The sequence below is a fragment of the Zalophus californianus genome, chromosome 13 (genome assembly GCF_009762305.2).
Source record: "Zalophus californianus isolate mZalCal1 chromosome 13, mZalCal1.pri.v2, whole genome shotgun sequence".
Classification (NCBI taxonomy): Eukaryota; Metazoa; Chordata; class Mammalia; order Carnivora; family Otariidae; genus Zalophus; species Zalophus californianus.
Window position 1 is genome coordinate 3,216,234 of NC_045607.1, and position 22,056 is coordinate 3,238,289.

Here is a 22,056-nt window from a genome sequence, read left to right on the forward strand (position 1 = left end):
CCATGAGGGGTCTGCGGGGCAAAGACAGGTGGTCGGACCCCTTTGAGGCATGTCTTGGTGACGGATGAATAATCTTGATTCATGGGGAAAAGAATGCTGAGCTTTCTCAGATTCTCCACAGTCCAAGCCTACTTGGAATCTGAAAAGCACCCTGAATAATCCTCCATTCACTCACATAAGCGAGCTATACCTGTGTCGTGTAAGGGGGTCAAACCACGCACACTTGGAAGAGAACAGAGGTTTTTACTGCCCCGGTGACTTTTTGGTCTGACATACTGTGTTTCTTAGGAGAAGAAATCTCTTCTGAGCCCCTCTCTAAACCCTAACCCACATGCTGCATGCGTGCATCTGTTTCCCTCCCTGCTTAGTGAGCTTGGCAGGCTCAGCAGAAAAGGGACAAATCGTATTCCCAGGGTCGAGACAGGCAGCCTGGCCAGGTGAGAGCCTCTTGTTTGTGGGTCCTGCACTCGGCTCCATCAGCTCCTGGGGGAAGCTGTTGTCAGCATTTGGGAAAGGTCACAGCTTTGTGTCACACTCCCAAGTAGGAATGTCCCGGACACCACTGAGACATCATGTCACAGAAATATTGAAACCAGAGCAATGGGAAAAGGTGCACCAGGCAGGTGTCAGAGAAGGCAGAGAGACCATTGTTGGTATCAGACATGAAGCACTTTGGGGCAGAAAGCATTCTTATGTGTAAAAACTGTGGTACGTCGGAACCGGCTTGTGCCGGTTCCCAAGAGCCGGGCCTGTGTGCTTCTTTCCAACTCCAGATTCAGTGACTCCTCACTGGCAGCTTGACATTGGCCCTGGTGAGAGTGTTTACACCAAAGACATCAGCCAACGCTCCCCACCTCAAGAGCCAAATGTTAAACATTGAGCAGCACCCTACTGGATAAAGAGGTTCGTTATTTTATGATAAAAACGGACAATTAAATGCGAAGCTAGAACAATCCTGGAGCTTAATAGACTTCACAGCATAGCCTTAAAATATAAAAGAAAAACTGGCAGAATTATAGGGAGAAATGGACACATCCTACTAGGAAAGGGGGTGTCTTACACTGCTCCCGGAAACCGAGACAAAGCCAACAGCCATCAGGAAGGAAGCTCCCTTCCAGGGGCGTGTTCCTTGAGAAAAGTGTAAGCCCAGACTCTGAGCCCAGGCTGTCGGTCCTGGTGGGGATCCACCTTCCAGCCGCCTGCCTGTAGGTTCGCTTTCTGGGCAGGTCCCTGTCCTGGGGCTGCGCCCCGAACTCTGGGTCCAGCTCTCCCAGGGTGTCGTACTCACATGTGGCCACCAGGGGCGATGTTTCCTGAGAAGGCCCAGCGTCCTGAAGGGCTGACTGCCTGGGGGTGACCAAGCCCCCCACCGACCACCGTGAGCTGTTCCCCTCACCTAAGCACCTAGAGGGCTTTCAGACCCCAGGGCCAAGGACAGCTCTGCACAGGTCTCTTGCCCTCTATTCACAGCAAGACTCACATCCCCCTGATTGGATTGTTTTGGGGTGCTCTGGTCCCCCGCCCTGGAGCGGGAGAGAGGACGCTGTCTTTACCTTGGACAATGCCTCGGGGTTCGGGTCAGGGGTTGAAAAAGCAAAACTCCCGGAGGCCAGCAGGGAGTGTGAAAGGGCAAAGTGACAGGGTAGGGACGGTGACCAACTGGACAAAACAGGCCCATCTAAGTGCCCCTGGCTAGGGTGTGGGCCCAGACCGGCCTGTGTGTCCCAGCTTTCCAAGAAGAGCTTGCACATCTGGATTTTTAGAGAAAACCTCCAGGGTAACAATAGGAAGATGTAAGCACAGCCTGAATCAAGGGGGGTTCAGGGAGGCCTCCTGCCCCTGGGCGGCCAGGGTGAGAGCCTGGAGGGTGTGGCTGACTGGGCTGGGGGCCGGGTGGTGGTGGTGGGGTCTCACGCCCGTGGTCACTATTTCCCACCCTCGCCTCCCAACACCCTCGGCAGGAAGATCCTCCAAAGATGCGTCCTGTCTCCCCGCTGGAGAGTTGTGGTGCCTGACGCCGCGGGCGCTGATCCCCGGCCGGGCCCTGCTCGCACTCGGCAGCGGGCGCGAACAGCTCCACCCGACCCGTCGCTGCACCCGCAGATAATCTGTGGGACCAGTCGCAGGGTGAAGTGGGGGCCCCGGGCCCTGCACGAGGCTGCCTACCCCCGCTGTATGTGTCCCAGGGGTCGAGGGACACTTGAGCTTCCCATTCCTGGGGACACCTGCGTACAGGTGGCCGCAGCCCTGAGTGTGTGGGGAGGGGGCAGGGGGCCCCCTGCCTCGGGAGAGGGACCACCACTGAGCCCCAGATGCTGAAACGTCCTGTCCTCATGAAAGCATGGGGGTAGTCGATACAGTGTTTTTACGGTCTCTATTGGAAAAATAAAAGCTCAGAAGTGTAATTCCAGCCCTCAAAGTTGTTCTGGAAACTTCCCTGCTCACAGAACTGTCTGGGTCTGGCCCCCCCCTTGGCTATGTTCTGCCGCAGTCATTTCTCTCCTCTGAGAGGACACGTGAAAATGCTCAGCGTGCTGCTTGCCTCCCGGTAGGGCCCTCAGGGCACCTCGCAGAGACCCCGGGGGCCAGGCCGGGCACCACCTCCCCCTGGGTCAGATGTCAGCAAGTGCCGTCCTGTTGGTATTTACTGTTCCTTTTGGCAGGGTCACACACAGAGCTCCGTGGAGGAGCCTCCTCCCCCGACCCATCCCCCTGGATGTCTGCCCAGAGGGCAGCCTGCAACCACCTTGCTCTATCCTGGAAGCCAGGCCAGCGGCAGGGGGCGGGGGGGCTGGCCGGGGCCTGTGGAGAGGGCCACCCTGGCGAAGGAGGAGGCCGGGCCAGGTGCCCGAAGGCCACGGGGCAGGTCGCAGGGGAGGTCCAGGGCCAGGGGTCAGGCCACAGGGGAGGTCCAGGGGCAGGGGGCAGGCTGCTGGACCGCAGGTAACTCCTCACCCTCAAGGGTCAACTGGGACTTCCCTTTCTGCCACGGTTTCCTTTAAAGTGCACCAAAAGTAGATAATATACAATAAATAAATTCAAAACTTCCCAAAAACTGACACTACAGGGGTTATAGTCTCTACCTCCCAGTTGGGGAAACTGAGGCTGGGCCCAAGCTGGTACGGCAGGTTGGCAGCAGGAGCCTGCCTCAGTGTCCCTGGCTGGGGCCTGCACACCTCTGGACCCGGGCCCTCCAACACCCAGGGGAGACGAGGTGGCCCATTTCCCCCATCCCCCCACCCAGGCCCAAGCAGGGCTGATCGATCACATCTCCTACAGCGCTGACCCACAGCCGGGCCCAGCCTTCCAGCCACCGCCCCTGTCCAAAGTCCAGGGCGACTGTGCCGCTTGCTTGGCTTGGGACAATTTTGCACCAGCTGCTCAGTCCTTGAGTGTGGGGCCGGGAGAAGTCTGGGCTGCCTCGGCCACTGCCCTGGAGCTGCCGGGACCCTTGTGTCCTGCGCCCGTGCCCCTCCTGTCTAGGGCTCTGGCGGGGATGCAGCCACGCTCCTTCTTCACCCTCCCTGACCCGTCCCTCACTGCACTGAGTGAGTGCAGCCTGGCCCCAGGCTGCTGGCCAGGCCCCCTATCTGCAGAGTGACCAGGCTATGCACCATCCCAGGAAAGCCTCATGCTGGTGGGGTGGCCTTCCTTGGGGAGTAAGTGACAGTCTCTGTCCACATGACGGGGACTGAGAAAGGTAGCAGCACCTGACCATGCCAGAGCCCAGGCCACCTCCTCAAAATGCTGGAAGGAAGGGCAGCTTGCTTGGGAGCGCCCCATCACAGCCAGCCTTATGGCCACCTCGCCCTCCATCCCGCCCCAAATCTGTCTTCTTCCTGAACCCAGAGCCCCTCAAGGGTTCTTAGTTGTCTCTGGGTGTTCTAGCCATGCTTTGCATACAGTAGGCGCTCATTAAGTGTAGAGGACAAACTGGCAGCAAGACAGTCGGACAATTAAGGAATTGAAATAACGCAAATAAGAGCATAACTATTTATCTCATCTGTATTAATTACAGTGTGTCACTCCTGCTATTTCCCCCCCCCCTTAGTAGCCAACATTACTCTATTGCTAACTTTTAAATTCTTTCCTTGATCCGTGGGAGGAGGAGGTCCATTTTATATCAACACCTGTTCTGATGCTTCACACACCCAGAGGTATAGGTACGCACTGTTCCTGCATTTCCTCTGGGTGTCTCCTCTGGGCATAGACAGAATGTCCTTGGGCCCCATAGCTTGCTGTGTGGCCCAAGGCAAGCTGGCTCCCCTCTCTGGTCCCAGTGCTCCCGGGAGTCAAATGGAGGCAGGCATTCCTGGCCTGGGAAGCAGGAAGCACCCTGCTGTGGGCAAACCAGAGGCTCGGGGACCTCTCACACAGCGACAGAGGGAGCCAGGAGCTCTGCAGGGTGGGATGCAGAAGGCTGGACTTTCTGGCTTGCTTCTGAAGGCAGTGAGCCCCCCTGCCCTGGGAGTGAACAAGCTGCCGCTGGACGGGCAGGTGCTAGCTGGGGGCCATGGCTCACCTCGCCAAGAAGCCCGTAGGATACCACGGGGCCTGGCACAACCCTGTTGCTTACTCAGCACTTATGCCCACTGCACATCTGTGCCAAGGGCAGCTCGGGGCACGCGGCGCACAGACGGGCAGAGGCAAGCAGGGGTGCTCGGGGCCACCGGCGGCATACCTGTAACCCCTGTTTTAGAGATAAGGGAGTGAGGTCACCCGCCCCATCACCCCCGTACACAGGCCCGCTCTGCTGCCCGCCGCGTTACTGCCCGGGCCTGGGAGAAGCCACAGGCGGTGGGCGGTGCGTCCCGCGCGGGCGGTGGGCGGTGACAGGGGCTGGCAGGGCGGCCAGGGAGGGGCCGGGGGCGGGGACGGGGGCGGGGCCGGGGGCCGGGGTTCCGGCCGGGCTGCCGCCGGGAAGGAAGGCGGGGACAGCACCGTGCAGCCCCCGGGGCCGGGCACAGGCAGGCCTCTGCGGGCCCAGGTACGCCCGGGGGAGGAGCAGGGCCCGGGCCCTCCCCGCTGGGGGCGGGCAGGGTTGGGACAGGCCCCGAGCGGGCCAGGACTTCTCCCGGCCTCTGGCTGCAGTAACCATCTGGCTGGGTGGGCACGACCTCGGGTCCCCGGGTGCGTGGCAGGGGCCTGGGCACCCACCCTGGTTTCCTTCACCCGGCGGAGGCTGGGCCAGCTTTTTTCTCCATCAGTCTCCCTCGCCCCACAGCCTTTGAGGGGGGCTCCTCTGGCTCCTGCTTCACGGCTCAGGTGAAGTTGTCGCTCAAGCCCCAACCCCGTCCCCACCCCCTCCACCCCCAGCCCAGGCTGTCCTGCACCCTCACCCCTGGTAACTCAGGGGCCACACTGCTGACCGGGTGGGTGAGAGTTGGGGGGGTGGGGCAGGAGAGCAAGTTAATGTTGAAGCAGCTGCTTCTGGCAGGAGGGGCGCCCCCAGCCAGCCCCCAGCGCTGCCCAGCTGCGACAGCTGGCCGGGCTGGAGCGCAGGGAGGGGGCAGACGGCCGCTTCTGGGGCCAGCGGCTCCAGTGAGATTGGAGGGAGGGAGGCCAGGCCAGAGGCCAAGCAGGAGCGCTGGGCAGGGCGGGTGGGGGCAGCGGGGCAGGTGCCCGGCCTTGACCTTGCCCGCAACCACGTGACGCTGACTTTCCACGGGTAGGGCACCACTCTTGGGGGCTCCTGGACGATTAGAGAACTTCGAGGACGAAAGGTAAGGACAGAGACAGGCCCAGGGGTGTACCAACCTGTGCCCAGGGCACCTCTGCAAGCCGAAGGGCAGGTGGGCTGTCAGACCGTGGGGGCAAGGGGTGGTAGAGGGACTGAGATGCCCCATCGCCCCCACCCCCTGCTCTGTGAAGCCTTACACATCACAGCTCTCTGCCCCTCCTCTGCCCCCACTCCCCTGGGAGGGTTCCCTGTGTGTGTGTGTGTGGGGGGGTGGTGGGCAGCCCTGACCAGCCTGAGCGCTGGGCCCCTCACCCCCATCCCCACCAATGAGTTGGTGGCTACCCCCAGCCTCCCCTGCCCCAAACCAGGCCCTGGGAGAGCCTGCAGGCTTGGGCTGTGCATGGGCCACAGAGCAGCCCTGTAACCTTGGCCACCTTGGAGGGCCTTCCTGTACCTTGGTCTCCTGCCCTGTAAAATGGGGACAGCAGTCATAGGGGTGCTTACTGAGAGCATCTTTTATTTGGCATGTGGGACACTCTTGCAAACAGAGGTCGACTCTTCAGGTTAATTAGTTCATTAATATCAGTCATGGCTATTAATGCAGGTGGATTCACGACTAAATCCCTCTTCCTTGTTCTGCTGACCCCGGAAGGGGGCCCAGGACGCCCCTCTGGTTTCCTTGCCTCCCCAGGTTGGGCAGGACACACCCCCAGGGAGACACCTCTCTGGCACCTTCGCTCCTTTAGGAAGTGGACTTCCTGTCACATTCTTGTAAATAAGAGACTTCTCTGGCTTGGGAGGGCTTCCTGAAAGAGGGGGGCATTCCAGGCGAGCCCCGAAGGCCACGGGGGGACACAGAGGAGGAGGCGGAGGTGGAGGGGCAGGGAGGGGGTTACCCATGCACACGGCTTCCCCTCCCACACTCCCGTCTGTGTCCAGGTGATGCCCCCTGGGGACTGCCACCTTCCTCTGTCCCTCCCCCCACCTGTCCCACCAGCACACAACTGTGCCCGGGACTCTTCCTCAAATGCAGACCCGTGGGGCCAGGCACTCGGGAAGACACTCCAGGGAATTGTCTGAGCCCCAGAGGCTCTCAAGACCCCCTCCCCCTCGAGCCTACCCCTCCCCACCTCCCATTCTCACAGTCATTTCTCTGGGTCCTGGGTCTCCCTGAGACCTGAGCTCCTTAACCTCGGCTCTCAGATCCCCTGCCCTCCTCCCTGGCCTCCCTCACGGGTGACCCTACTTCCCCAGACCGCATCTCGCCCCTTCCCTCTACCTCCCCTGTGCCCCCTGCAGCTGTCTAGTGCTTGCACTCTGTCACAGCCCCGTCCACTGTCCACATCAGCCCCCGGAGGGCAAGGAGAGAGGGGACAGAGGGCAGGCCACTCCAGAAAGGCAGGTGGCAGGTTCAGCCAGCAAGGGGTCTTGCTTACAAGGCTTGTCCTGGGGCCTGTAGACGAGCAGTTCTCTGCCCCCAACTGCCAGATCGTAGTTTCTACAGAGGCCTTACGGGGCTCAGTCCCGCACACCATCCAGAGGGTTTCAAGGACACATCGCTCCCTCAAGCCTGCGTCCCTGGGAGTGGCTCCCATGGTGGGAACCGGGGGCTGGGTTGGGGGGAGACAAAATGTACATTCCCAGGACAGGGGAGGGGGTGAGGAGCCTCTGACTACCCGGCTCCAGCTTGTGGGCCCAGCTCCAGGGGCAGGCAGGGACCTTCTGCCTCCCACCGAGGTCCCCGTGCTTCCCGGCCAGAGCCGATGATGCCTCCAGGCCCTCAGTACACCCACGCTGGAGTGCAGGCGCGACTGGGGCCCCGGGGGAGGCGGCAGAGGAAGGAGGGTATGGGGGGTGGTCCCCGGGTCTCACCTGGCGCAGCCCCCACTGCGCCCCTCGGCACCCCGGCCAGCCCTGACTCTCTCCCCAGCTCCCTGCGGCGCTGAGCACGGAGTCCCCATGGCCTCACTGAGCAGAGCCCTGCGTGTGGCCGCCACCTGCCCTCGCCGGGACCTGGGGCTGCGTGAGCTGACCAGCCGAGCCGGCCCCACCACCGAGAAGAGCGTGCCGTACCAGCGGACCCTGAAAGAGGCCCAGGGCCCCTCGGCGGTGGCCCAGGGCCCAAGCCGGCCCCTGCCCAGCACAGCCAACGTGGTGGTCATCGGCGGGGGCAGCTTGGGCTGCCAGACCCTGTACCACCTGGCCAAGCTGGGCGTGAGCGGGGCGGTGCTGCTGGAGCGGGAGCGGCTGACCTCCGGGACCACCTGGCACACGGCGGGTAAGGGCCAGGGCGGGCGGGGGCTGGGAGGGACTGGACTCAGTGAGGGGACAGTTCCAGGGGGACGACTAGAGGCTTGTTAGAGGCAGCTGAGCAGGAGGAGGAAGGACGTGGAGAAAAGATGAGGGGTCATCTGAAGGTGGACAGATGGGGCATCCCCTTGGCCCCCCCCCTGTCTCTGAAGAGCCATAGTGGGGAGGGGGGAGCAAAGCGGAGACCGGAGCTGGGAGCCCAGGCAACTATCTGTTCCAAGAACAGAAGCCCCTCCCCAGATGGAGCCACTGGGGCTGAGGGGCATCCACAGGCGGGCATAGAGCGCGGACGGGGGACAGAGCCATCGGGTGATGCAGAGCCGTGTCCTCCATGGGCACCAGGTGCGTCCATGATCCTCATCCTCCTAACTAACCGGTGGGCATGTAGTAAGCCCCTACTGTGTGCATGTCGCCAGGGCAACCTTAACCCTGGGAGCTGGGTGAAGTTTGCAGTTTCGGTGGGGTAAACATTCCCACCTCCGCTAATGTCGCGCTGCCAGCGTGAGGTCACGGAACGTGGAGCTGGGACGAGGTTCAGACATCGCATGCCTTGTACACCACTGTTCTGCCCTCCCACTGTCCCACCGCAGCCGGGCCAGCAGGCCTCTCCCCTCACGATTACACCGGCCTCGGCCCTGGCCGCCCACCCCCCAGACTCCTCTCTGAAGGGAGCAGCTTTGTTGGTGGTCGGTGCACACGTGGGCTTCAGCCGCTCCTGGCTTGGGGTCCCGGCCCCATCATTCCCTGCTCTGTTGTCTTGGGTGTGGGACTGTTTGGCGCCATCTAATTTCACTCTAAAATCATCGTGCCTTCCTTCTGGGGTTGCTCGGTCGCCCTGTGACAGGCTCAGCCCTGGGCTTGGCACACAGTAAGTGCTCGATAAAGGGGACCCCCGACGTTACCACCGTGTGAGCTGCCCAGAAAGCCGGTCTTCAGATCAGCTCTGACCCTGTGATTTCTGGCTCATCAACCTCCTGGGGTTCCCCGTGGGCTGCAGAGAAAGACCCAGGCCCTCTGCCTGATCTCCAGGAGCCCCAGGCTGCCGTGGGGAAGGGGGAGCACAGCGGGGGGCTAACAGTGCCCCCTGCCTTCCTGGCCAGGCCTGCTGTGGCAGCTGCGGCCCAGCGATGTGGAGGTAGAGCTTCTGGCTCACACGAGGCGCGTGGTGAGCCGTGACCTGGAGGAGGAGACGGGGCTGCACACAGGCTGGATCCAGAATGGGGGCCTGTTCATAGCATCCAACCGGCAGCGTCTGGACGAATACAAGAGGCTCATGTCGGTGGGTGTGGCCCCCGCCAGAGGTGGGGAGCTCCCGGTGGCGTGGGTGCTCCCTGTCCTGGGGTGGGAGCTGGGGCAGCAGGGCTCGGGGAAGGAGCTCTGACCGATCTAGGTCACCATCAGACCCAGATGCCCTCGCTGCTGGGCCACCTGGGACAAGTGGCCATGCCTCCCTGAGCCTCGGCCTTCCCAGCTTTAAATGGGACCATATTGTGGAGCGGACATGGGAGAGGCCCAGTACATGGGGCTATTATGGCCACTGTGCTCCGTGCTCACGGGAGACAGGGTATATATGAAATCACACCCCCCAGCAGGCAGTGCCCACACTCTTCTCCCACACCCCTGCCCTCCCCCCGACTCCCAGGCCTGGGGAGGGCCGTTGTCCAGGAGACTGGGAGAGAGGCTCATGCTGCTGCTGATCCTTGGGCTGGGGTGGGGTGCTGTTTCCTGACCCCGAGTGGCCAGGCCTGGACCCCAAATCCCAGGACATGGGGGCAACAGGCTGCTCCAGCAAACTGTCCTTTATGGAGCACTGACTGAGTCCGTGCTCAGCACCCAGCGAGCAGAACCAGCTGTGTGGCCAGCAAGGGCCCATTGTCGCAGGGATGCTGAGGCCCCTGGGTGCCTGGGCTGGAGGCGGGGGCCACTGGCCTCACCAGGACAGGTCTGGGTCTCTGGGCCTAGGCGCTGGCCCCCATTCTGCTTCCTCCTCCCTTAGCTGGCTCACTGGCTGGGACAGAGGCCTCCAGGCGAAGCCTTCAGCCCCAGCCTCGGAGCCGAAGTCCCCAGCTGCTGAGAGGCCCCTGCCCCTTTTCAGGCGTAGTTCTCAGCCAGAGAATCTGACCAGCTCAGCTCCTTTCTAGTTGGGTGGAGCCTGTCGTGGTTGTGATGCCTGGGGACACTTGATTGGCTGCCCTTGGGCCAATCAGATGTGATGGTGTGGCCGTCCTACTAAGTCAAGGGCCCGCCCCGATGACCACGTGGGTCTCCTGGGAGCTGGTCGGATTGGAGAACCTGTTGATCCTCAAGCTCAAAACCCCTCCAACCCCTGGGGGGTGATTTGCATTCGTTTATAGAAGCCCTTAGGTACCAGAGACTGGTCGAAGCTCTTGAGGGGTACCAACCACATAAACGGTTAGCACCCCCAGTCTGCCCGGGGGACTTTAAGTCATTTATGTCAGAGCTGCGTGAAGGTGGGATAGCTCCAGAGCCTGCTCCTGCGCACGGCGTCATGCTCCTTACCCTAGTGCGGAGATGGCCCATGGGACGGGGCGGCTGGGGCATGGTGACCAGCTAAGCCTTCCTGGAGGAGGCAGGGTTGGAGCTGACCCTTGGAGGTGCACCCGGGGAGGACAGGGGCCAGAGGGGGTCTGCTCCCTGAGGGCTGAGTCCCTTTGCTCTCGGTCCCTCCAGCTGGGCAAGGCATATGGCGTGGAGTCGCACGTGCTGAGCCCGGCAGAGACCAAGGCGCTGTATCCGCTGATGAACGTGGACGACCTGTATGGGACCCTATATGTGCCGCAGGACGGTACCATGGACCCCGCCGGCACCTGCACCGCCCTCAGCAGGGCCGCTGCTGCGCGGGGAGCACAGGTACCAGCGGCCACGGGGCCCTGTGTCCCCTGCTCCCAGCCCGAAGGACCCGGGGCCCTGCTAAACGAGCGCGTTCTCTCAGAATCTCTTCTGTGCTTTTCATCATTTATCCCAGATGTGCACCTAGTCATAGAAAACACTGGAAAGGACAAATAAGCAAAAAAGAAGAAATGGAAGTCACCCAGAGGGGACAAGTGTTGACGTTTTAGTTTTACCCCCCAAATATTTTTTAGGAAGATATATTTTTGTAAGGAAGAACCAAACCACACTGCTCCATGGCCTTTTGACCAAAGACTAGACTGTAAACACCTGGTGGCGAAGGCAGCCCTGCTTTCTAGAAGTCACTTTATGAGAAAGACCCCGCGTGTCTGGGGACACGTCTTCCAAGTCAGGGAGTGCGCAGGGTTAGCTTCTGGTGCTGGGGTTACCCCATTTCCCCAGCGGTGTCGCATGACACAGCCCCAGCAGGAGCAGGGGTCCCAGGTCCTGTCCGGGTGGTAGGGAGCCGGTGACGGCGGGGGTGGTGGGCACCCTCACCAAGACCCCGTTGGCTCTGGAAGCAGCCCCTCTCGCTCTCAGGTCATCGAGAACTGCCCAGTGAGTGGCATCCGCGTGCGGACCGATGACTTTGGGGTGCGGCGGGTCGCCGCCGTGGAGACAGAGCATGGCACCATCCAGACGCCCTGTGTGGTCAACTGTGCAGGTGGGCAGGGGTCTGTCCCGGCTCTTGGGCGGCCATGCTGGCTGCTCCCTAAGCCTGGCCCGTCTCTGGGTGGGGGGCCTGGGTGGGACAGACAGGCCCGCAGAGGCTCCCCCTGCCCACCGGGCTGGCGGCCCTGCCTGGAGCCGCAGAGCCGACCTGTCCCCGCTCTGCCCTCAGGCGTGTGGGCCGGCGCTGTGGGTCGGATGGCTGGAGTCAAGGTCCCGCTGGTGGCCATGCACCACGCCTACGTTGTCACTGAACGCATTGAGGGCATCCAGGTAGGGACATGGATGGCTCCAGACCTGGCGTCAGGCTATGGGGCGGGGGGGGGGGGGGCGCGCAGGGACCTGGCTCGGAACCCCAGGGCTTGCAGGTGGTGTGACCCCTCTCCACCCTTAGCCTCGGTCACCTCATCTGTGAAATGGGCACCATCACACTGGGGGTTTGGGGTGGGGTCAGAGTTAAGTGAAGGAACCCCTGGTGCTGAGCCCCTGGACCTTCGGGGCACAGCTCCTCAGTGATGCCCAGGACCGTGTCCCGCGTGGTGCGGCCCGTCCGGGCTTTGTCACGTTCTGTGCTCCGGGTGCTTCTTCAGGGGACCCGTGTGTGTTTGCCCGCTCCCTAATGCGCCCTGGCTGCCAGTGTCGGAGACGCTGATTCCGGACCCTCAGATCCTCCCTGGGGTCTTGGAGGGGCCTCTGCCAAGGGAGACAGGGGCCTGTGCACCCCTGCCCGCTCTTCTCCTCTCCCCTTCTCATCTCCCCCGCGTCCCTGCCCCACTGTGGTGCGGCTGGTAGCTTCCTGTCACCTTGTCAATGACCACCCCTCCCTCCCTCCCTCCCTCATTGTCCACCCACTTATCAAACATTAACCCACCATATTCCATGTAAGCCTCCCTCCTTCCTCCCGCTCACCAGCAAACACTGACTGCTGCGTCCCAGGCCTTATTCTAGAAACCAGGGCTGTAAGAGAAAGGGACCCAGTTCTTGTCGGGGTGGAGCTGGGGGGCAGCTACAGACCGGTAAAGGAGCAATTCCCAAGCAGGCTGGTGGGGCCCTGAGGAGGCGGGCGGGGGGCTGCAGGGACTCCCAGCCCAGGGGGCGGCGTGCGGGGGCCTGGCAGCCCAGGGCCTGCAGGCAGTTCAGGGGGGCCAAGGGGGTGGGGGTGGGACAGTGTGCGGTGGGACCCAGCCAAGAGGCTCCTGCCCCGGAGGAGCCTGGCTTCCGGCTCGTCACTGGGACCACAGCGGTGGAGGGGCTGGGGCGGGTGCCGGGCCCCGCACGCACTCCTGCCCCTCTCCCTTGACACAGGGCTTCCCCTGTTCGTGGACGAGTGTAATGGGAGATCCAGCACAGGCCTCCTGATGGCTGCTGGATGCCCCGGGCTCTGCGGCTCTGTGAGGAGAGCTCCCGGGTGGCCGCCAGGGGTCGCCCTCGGGCCACAGTGGGCTCCGGAGTGCTGGGGACAGGCTGTATCCTGGGGAGGGATCCTTCTTCTTGGGTGGCCACAGGGCTGTGCGCCCTCGGAACACCCAGGTCTGAGGGTCTGGCCCAGGGCTGGGTCCGAGCCGGGCACTGCACCCAGCTGCTCTGTGACCTGGTCCCCTCCCTCTCTGGGCCCGGGGTGTGTGTCCCACAAATGCAATGCGTTCCGTGCTCTCTGCCGGTCTGCATTCCACCGGCCCCTGCCTGCTTTTGCAGACACCGCTCTACTTGGGCACTGAGGGATAGGAAGGCTCAGGTTTGGTGGCGGCGGTCCAGCTCCTCCGTTCCCCAGCCAGGCAAGTCATAGTGCTGCATGCGCCTCAGTTTCCTTTTCTGCAAGATGGACAATAGGGTACTGATTGAATGGGGCTGGCTGAGGGAGGAGCCTGTGACGGAGGGGAAGGGCTGAGTGTGGTGCGTGGCCTGTAGCAGGTGCTCCTCAGGTGGTAGCTGTGGTGAGGATGACAATGGCCAGAACCAAGGGGCACAGGGTGGTCACAGCTGGCGGGTGCCTCAGAGGACGAGATTAGGGAAGGCTGGAGCTATCAGGCAGGCTTCCCAGAGGAAGCGGCCAACAGGATTTGGAAGGAGTGGGGCACAGGAGAAACAATGAAAGGGAGCAGGGTGAGGTTGGGAGGAGGGGACACCAGTGGGACCTGGGTCATAGCTGTAGGGTGGGCTTCTGCATGGAGATGGCAGGGAGAGTGCCTTGAGGACGCCCCGGTCACTCCAAGGCAGCTCAGTGTGCTGGGGCCTGGGAGCTAGAACGAAAGTCAGAGGCTTCCCCCGCCACCAGGTGTCCCCACCGCCCTGCTCTACAGGACTCCAGAGTTCTTTGTTTTGTCTTGTTTTTAGAGTAGTAGTGACAATAGGGGTAATGATATCGCTACTTTTTATTTCTGAAATGCTCGGTTACTGAGAACTTCCTACGTGCTCCTTACAACAATCCCTCATCGCAGACATTCCTATTCCAGTTCTGCGGGGGAGCTGGACGACCAGGAGACTGGAGTGGGAGGGAGGGGCGTCTGCCAGGTTATCCCTTTTGGTCTCTGTTTGTCCTCAGAGATGGGGCAGAGGAGTCACATCTAGTGTGCCCATCTCCAGGCTAAGTCGTCCAAGAGAGAAGGCAGTTCCTCCAGTGCCAAAGAGCAATAGGGGATGTGGTCTTTCCCCACTTCTGCTCAGTTTCTAAAATGATTTTGGTTTTGTTTATTGGTTAGATCAGTAGTCCGTGTTTGCAATATAATGTCAATGTAAATATTGTTAACTCCTGAGCAAATAGCATCCAACTTTTGTGTTTCCTGGAGTTATTCATTGTTTTCCAGTTGCTCAGTTTTCTATGTAACTGTCACTAATTACCTCTGTCTGTCTATCTATCTATCTATCAACATTACCTTCATCCCCCAAATCCCATACTCATTATCAGTCACTCCCCATTTCCCATCCTACCCCCAACCTTAGATAATCACTAATCTGATTTCTGTCTCTATGGATTTTCCTATTCTGGACATTTAATAAAATGAAATTGCACCATATATGGCCTTTTGGGTCTGACTTCTTTCACTCAGTATGACATTTTCAGAGTTCATCCATGTGGTACATTATCAGAATTTCATTCCTTTTAATGACTAAATGGTATTCTTTTTTAATGGCTAAATATTCTACTGTAGATCACATTTTATTTATCCAGTCATCTGTTGATCGACATTTGAGTTGTTTCTACTTTTAATAATTCTGCTGTGAACATTCATGGACACATTTCTGTGTGGGCGTGTTTTAATTTTTCTTGGGTAGATATCTTGGAGTAGAATTGCTGAGTCATATAGTAACTATGTTTATCTGTTTGAGGAACTGTCAGACTGTTTTTAAAGCACGCGCTGTTTCGCATAACCACCCGCAGCGCGGAGGGGTCTGACTCCTCCGTAGCCTCACCACCGCTTCTGATTCTCTCTCTTTGATCCGAGCCACCCTAGTGGGTGTGAAGTGGGGAGTATCTCATTGGGGTTTGAGTTGCATTTCCCCACCGGCTGATGACGTGGAGCATCTTCTCATGTGCTCATTGGCCATTTGTACATCTTCTCTGGAGAAATGTCTATGCAGATACCTTGCTCATTTTAAATTAGGTTGTTGGTCTTTTTATGGAGTTATAAGAGTTCTTGTTATATTTGGGTTATTTTGGGGTCTTACCAGATTTATGCCTGGCACATATTTTTTCCCGTTCTGTGGGTTGTCTTTTCCCTTTCTTGTTGATGTTATTGGCAGCACAAAAGGTCTTAATTCTGGTGAAGTCCAACTTATGGATTGTTTCTTTTTCTGCTTGCGCTTCTGGTATCATATTTCAGAAGGGTATTTCCTACAGTCCTTTTCCAAGGCCACAAAGATTGACTAGCATATTTTCTTCCAAGAATCTTATACTTTTAGCTCTTATTCTGAGATCCGTGACCCATTGTGACTAAGGTTTGTGCATGGTGTGAGGAAGGGCTCCAACTTCCTTCCTTGTGTGTGGCCATCCAGCTGTGTCCGCACTGCGTGTTGAAGATCGTTGCTTCCCCCTCTCCATGGCCTTGGCTTCCTTGTGGGAAACCAGTGGACCATAAATATGAGGGCCCATTTCTGGACCGTCAGCTGGATTCCAGTGATCTGTATGTATGTCCTGTGTTAGTGCCCCCCCGTCTTGATTACAGTAGTTTTGTAGTGAGTCTGGAAATGGGGAGGCATGAGTCTCCCAGGTTTGTTCTTCTCTTGCAAGATTGTTTTAAATGTTCTGGGTCCCTTGCATTTCTGTATGAATTTTAGGATCACTTCGTCTATTTCTGCCAAGAAGCCAGCTGTGATTTTAATGGGGATTGTGTGGAATCTGGATCAATTTGGAGAGCATTGTCGTCTTAGCACTAGTCAAGTCTTCATTTTATAAACATGGGATGTCTTTCCATTCATTTAGGTCCTCTGCAGTTTCTTTCAAAAATATTGCCAACTGTTTAGAGTACAAGTTTTGTACTTCTTTTGTTAAATTTGTTCGTGAGTATTTAAAAATACTGATGATTGATGGGGGCGCCTGAGTGGCTCAGTCCGTTAAGCGTCTGCCTTCAGCTCAGGTCATGATCCCAGGGTCCTGGGATTGGGCCCCACATCGGACTCTGTGCTCAGCAGGGAATTTGTTTCTCCCTCTTATCCCTGCTTGGGCTCGTGCATGCTCTCTCTCTCTCAAATAAATAAATAAATAAATAAATAAAATATTTTAAAAAATTCCTTTTGATGGTGTAAGTGGAGTTACTAATTTCATTTTTGATTGTCCATCATTAGTGAAATGAAAAACAAAACAATAGTGTTTATTTGTCTGTTGTACATTGACCTTGTATCTTGCTGCCTTGTTGAACTATTTTGTTAGTTGTAATAGTTTTTTAGTGGGTTCCTAGAATTTTCTATATGCAGGGTCATGTCATCTGCAAATAGAGATCGTTTTACTCCTTCTTTTCCAAGGTTGATGCCTTTTATTACTTTTTCTTGCCTAATTGCTGTAATGGCTAGAAACTCCAGTACCATGCTGGGTAGAAGTGCTGAGAGTAGACATCCTTCTGTTGGCCTAATCTTAGAGGAAAAGCTGAAAATAAGTATGTTTCAGCTGTGGGTGTTTCTTAGATACCCTTTGTCAGGAAGTTTCCTTCTACTTCTAGATTGTTAAGTGTTTTTGTCATGAAAGGTGTTGGAAATACTTTCTCTGCGTCTATTGAAATGATGGATTTTCATCCTACTCTGTTGATATGGTATATTACATAGATTTGTTTACCAGATATCAAACCAACCTTGCATTCCTGGGAGAAATCTCATCAAGTCATGGCATATAATCCTCTTATCTGTTGCTGGATTCAGTTTGCTAGTATTTTGTTGAGGATATGTGCATTTATATTCTGTCACATTTTCCTCCCAAACATTTCAACATGTCTGTCCCATCAACTACCTCTCAAGAATTTGTTCTGCACAACTCTGCACAACAGGGAAACCATGTACGTCTGTAAGTCCCATTCCCCTCCCCTGGAGGAACCCTCCTGCTGTTCTGATCTCTGTTCTAGGTGGATTGCCTCGTGGCCTCTGCTCGGCTGTGACCCTGGGGCCTTCTTCACTCCTCTTCTGTTTGGATCCATGGTGTGTGCTCTGGTTGCTTATTGAGAAGGGGCAGGTGGTGGGTAAATATTTTCATGTTCATCGATGTCTGAAATAATCTTTATTCTTTCCTTACGCTTGATTGATGGATTGACTGGGTCAGAATTCTCCATCTAAAACTGTCTGTCAGAATTTTGAAGACTTGGCTCCAGGTCCTCTGGCCTCCAGGAATGCTGTGCCCTTCTTCAGGACCCACCTGTTCCTCTGGTGTTCTGATGTTTCGCCCCAGTGTGGCCTCTGTGCCGGCCTGTCCATTCACAGGGCATGGTGGGCCCTTGTGGGCCCTCATGGGCCCTTTAATATGGAGACTTGTGATGTTTAATCTGAGAAATTGTCCTGGATTGCTGCTCTGACGTTCCTCTACTCCGTTTCCTCTGTCTTTCTGGAAACTCCTATAAGGTGGGTGTTGGACTTTTAGGGCTGCCTTGTGATTCCTTTATTTTTTTCCTTTCCTGATTGCAATTTCTTCATCTTTTTTAGCCTCATATCTAGAAGATGGGCTTATCTGACCCTTCTGTTGCATTTTTCATTTTGATACTCATCTCTCATTTTGAGACCTCTTGATCTGGGATTGTTCCTCTTCCATGACCCCTTGTTTGAGGGACCCAGTCTTGTCATATCTCTGAAGTTCCTGGTGTGGGTTTTAAGGGGAAGTTTCTGCAGGACGGCTGGAAGCTTGGAGAGGGAGGACAGGAGGGCACCTTGCAGGGGATGAGGGTGAGCCATCCTCTTTGGTGAGGGCCCCGGTGTCCACATCTGGAGCCTTCCACAGGCCACTTCATGTCGCCACAGTAGAGTCCCCGGGCTGCTGTAGAGGGGGGAATGGCAGTCCAACCCTCACCACCCCTGAGCCTGGAGCCTGTGAGAACCCACTTCTCCAGACCTCGGGGCTGTCCCCAGGCCAGGCTCTGGGCTGTGCTGGGTGCGGATGGAGAAGATCTGGGTTCCCTGCTGTGAAGAGACCCTGGCCTGTCTTTCTGTTCACACACATACTCTTTCTCACTCACACACGTGCACACTTACACACACACATGCATGTACACACACACTCACATTCACACGTGTGCACACACACTCACACCCACCCACACCATGCACTCTGCCCACCAGGCCCCTGCAGAGGGAGCTGGGTTGCCATAAGCCAGGACTCTACGGTTTGGAGGGGACGGGGAGGGTGCAAACTGGTCTGACTTGTGCATTTTCCCCTCCCCAAACCCGAGCTGGGGTGCTGGCCTTCACTCTGCATCCTGCAGTGTTGCTTGAGATCTCTGTGTGCTCTTGGCTCTCCATGGTTCTCTTAGATTTGTGGCTTATCCCTCGTCCCTCCCTTCTTCCTTCCTCTCCTTCTTACAGCTTTGCCGCTGTTCTGTGGGGCTGAGGGAAGGAGAGACTTGAGTGGTGGGGGGGTTATCCACAGTGTAAACTGAGACCCCGGGTCCACTCTGTGCTCAGGGTTCTACAACAGGGAGGAGGTGCCATGGGCCACTGGGGGCCTGTGACCCCCAAGCCCTGGCTGACCCTGAGGCCTCTTTGCTCTGCCTTCCAGAACATGCCCAATGTCCGCGACCATGATGCCTCGGTCTACCTCCGCCTCCAAGGGGATGCCTTGTCTGTGGGCGGCTATGAGACCAACCCCATCTTCTGGGAGGAGGTGAGACGCTGAGGGATTGAGGGGGTGGTTCGAGGCCACATCTCAGTGTGGTGAAGCCTTCTTCCAGAAAACCCACCCTCCCGAAGCTCCTCAGGTGTACCCCCGAAAGGGCAGGGCCCTTGGCCCCAGAAGGGTCTCACTCATTTTTCTCTGAACCGGGCACACAGGTAGATCCAGAGCTGGGGCAGGGAGAGGGCTGGCCTCACAACATTAATAGAGGCTGCAGAATGTAAAATAATGGCTTTGGAAGACCAAAACACAAAAGCCCTGTGTCCGCAGCAAACAACCCCGCGGCCCCGCCCCCATGGCAGCGGCATCTCCCCCAGGCCTGGCTGCTTCCCCAGCAGCTTCGTGGGCTGCCTGAGGTCCGGCAGCCCCCTCGGCCCCCGCGAGCATGCCCGGGCCACCCTCGCTCCTGGATTCATGGAGAAGTGGAATGACTGAGTGACAACTTTGGGTCAGATACTGTTTTACTTCCTGGGGGCAGGGAGAGACCAACATAAAAGTCCCTGTCCCGGGGTGCCTTTATTTAGGTGGGGGAGACCCACAATAAACAGAGAAGTCATGGGGATCTGTGTGCTGAATGGAGCCGGCAGGTTAGGAAGAAGCCCGGTAAGAGTGGCGTGGAGGGATGTCCTTCACTCTGTGGTCAGGCAGGGCCCCCCCGGGGAGCTGACGGCAGAGCAGAGTCCTGCAGAGTGAACAGGTGGGCGAGGAACTGCCTCAGGTGGGGGTGAAGGCCCTGAGGTCAGGTCAAGCTTGTCCTTCTCAAAGACCTGAAGGAAGGTCGGCGCGGCCATGGGTCAGTGGTGGACGTGGACAGGGCCTGCTCTTGTAGGGCTTGGTGGGCCACAGAGAGTCACGGGGAGCCACGGGGGGCTTGGGAGCAAAAGAGGGCCTGGTCTGACTTAGGACAATGGGTGGAAGGAGGCGGGGAGACCGGGTGACCAGGGAGAGGCCACCACAACAATCCAGCGCAGAGTAGGTGGGCCTGGGCGAGCACAGGGAAGGGGAGTGGACAGGCCCCACTGAGGGGTTGGTGGAGGAGGCCTGACTCGGGGCGGGTTGGCCGGGCTCAGCTCCTGCGGGGCCGAGGTCACAGGGCCGCGCCCCCGCCTGCCTCCCCAGGTGTCAGACAAGTTTGCCTTTGGCCTCTTCGACCTGGACTGGGATGTGTTCAGCCCGCACATCGAAGGTGCCATCAACCGCGTTCCTGTGCTGGAGAAGACAGGGGTCAAGTCCACGGTCTGCGGCCCTGGTGAGTGGGGAGGCTGGGAGCTGGGGTGGGCGTCCCGGGGTCCTTCGGGCTGAGAAGTGCATCTGACCTGTGTCAGGCCTGCCGCCCCTGCTGCGTACAGGCGGGAGACGCACCACCCCCATCGTGGCTCCAGCAGAACCACGCATGCGGTATCCCCCCCCCCCCTTCTTTCCCGGCGCGCACGGGGTCTTTTTCATCCTCAGTCAAGACAGAAAATGGGTAGGGCCAGCCTCGGCCCACATCAGGGCTGGGGAGAGAGGCCCCGAAAGATACAGTGTTGTCCAAAGGGGAAAGTTTGTGTCTGAGACTCTGAGTTCCCTGTGCCTCAGTGTCCTCATCTGTGAAATGGGTGACAGAGCACCTACTCAGCAGGCGTGGAGCAAGGGGCGGGGGGAAGCCACACGTTAGGTGCAGGGCATGGCTGGGCCAGCAAACTGCCGTGAGTCTCCCGAGGAGAAGGGGTCACCACTCAGAGAGCGAGAGGCAGGCCGGGACAGGAGAGGGGCTGGTTCTGATGCCAGGGGCCCATGGCCTGCAGGGGTCCAGCCCTCTCTCCCCCGTGCACTTGGCATTGACACGGCCACCAGCCGGGGCTGCTTTAATCTGTTCGGCTCTCAGGAAGCCCAGCTGTGATGAGCAGAATGGAAGCGCCCTTGATCACTGGACTCAGGGACCCGGGCGTGGGCCGTGGGCCGAAGACTCACTGCCCCCCCCCGCCATGCTTCCCCAGGCTTGTGAGGGGCTGGCAGTGAGAAGCACAGGCCTGAGACAATCCCAGGGGTGCGAGTCACCCAGGAGCATCCTCTGTTTAATTAGACCGGGGAGTCACTGCTCCCACGAAGCCCTATCTGGGGGCGAGGTGCCTGTGAGGACATCTTGTGTCTGGTTTCCTGCCTGGGAGGGAGGGTTCGTGGGGAAATCAGCCTCTCTCCTTGCCAGGGAGGACAAGCACGGTCAACAGCCTTTGGCTTCCAGAACAGAACTCGGAAGTCCCAGGCCCCCTTGACTCCGGGGAATCTGGGGGCGGGCAGAGCTCCCATTCTGGGCCCTGGAGGTCACCGCCAAGGTGGGGGCCCCTGTCTGTGCAGCCCAAACGTCCCGTCATCCTGCATCCTTGTGTTGCTCAGGCTTGAGTCATTTGTTAAACATTCAAGAGACTCTCATCCCCCAGTACTCTCTCCTCACTTGCCCTGTGAGGCTGTTCTCAGCTTCCCATCCACCCGCCTGCAGCCCGAGCCGGAAACATCCCCAGCTCTGCCCAAGTGCTCACGGCATGAGCGCACGGGCCTGGGGAAGCTCCCGTCCTGATGCTCACTGTCCTCTCTGAACTGCCTCCTCCACCCTCCCTCAGCCACCCCGAGTCTTTCTGACCTCTGGGGTGTCCCCCTCTCCAGCTGTTTGGAAGTTTCCCCCCGGCCCCTCAGAGGCCGCCCCCCCCCCCCCCCAGGTCAGGCCTGCTGCCCCTGCAGCAGGGAGCAAGTTGCACAGAGGTTAAGAACTCAGGCTCAGGGCCAGGCAGTCCTGAGCGGTGCTCCCGCTTCCATGGCTCACTAGCAGGGGGACCGGGATAGAGGAGACCCCGTGTCACATGGTCTCATCTTTACCCCAGGGGACCACAGTGCCTGCCGGGAAGGGCTATTAGGAGTCCCTCACCGCCCCCTCCTCCCACTCTGTTTTCTTACTTTGCTTATTTGTGTATTTACTGTGTCTTTCGCTCCCCCGTCAGCTCCCTGAGGGGTGGGACTGGTCTCGTGCAGAGCCGAGCCTGGGGTGCATACACATGGGCTGCAAGTATTTGCAGATGGGCTAACTCACAGCCCTGGAAGTAAGTGCCATGATCCCAATGTTACAGATGAGGACACTAAGGCTCAGAGAGGTGAAGTGACTGGCCCAAGGTCACACAGCTAGGAAGGGGTAAAGCAGGGTTCAGACCCAGGA

General features: G+C 58.4%; 1 protein-coding gene across 2 annotated transcripts in view; it reads left to right on the forward strand.

Moving 5' to 3' along the window:
* Positions 1 to 4,903: 4,903 nt before the first annotated feature.
* Positions 4,904 to 22,056, forward strand: part of SARDH (sarcosine dehydrogenase) — a 60,981-nt gene continuing 43,828 nt past the window's right edge. Inside the window, exons 1-9 of one of the 2 annotated variants that reach the window (XM_027614297.2) lie at positions 4,904 to 4,987; positions 5,673 to 5,723; positions 7,611 to 7,958; positions 9,091 to 9,269; positions 10,682 to 10,861; positions 11,441 to 11,564; positions 11,742 to 11,842; positions 18,756 to 18,860; positions 19,989 to 20,118. In XM_027614297.2, the coding sequence (XP_027470098.1) occupies positions 7,640 to 7,958; positions 9,091 to 9,269; positions 10,682 to 10,861; positions 11,441 to 11,564; positions 11,742 to 11,842; positions 18,756 to 18,860; positions 19,989 to 20,118 (1,138 nt within the window). In that variant the 5' untranslated portion in view covers positions 4,904 to 4,987; positions 5,673 to 5,723; positions 7,611 to 7,639. Of the gene's footprint in view, positions 4,988 to 5,068; positions 5,266 to 5,672; positions 5,724 to 7,610; positions 7,959 to 9,090; positions 9,270 to 10,681; positions 10,862 to 11,440; positions 11,565 to 11,741; positions 11,843 to 18,755; positions 18,861 to 19,988; positions 20,119 to 22,056 lie in introns of those variants that run through there. The other variant, XM_027614298.2, reaches the window with a different exon arrangement.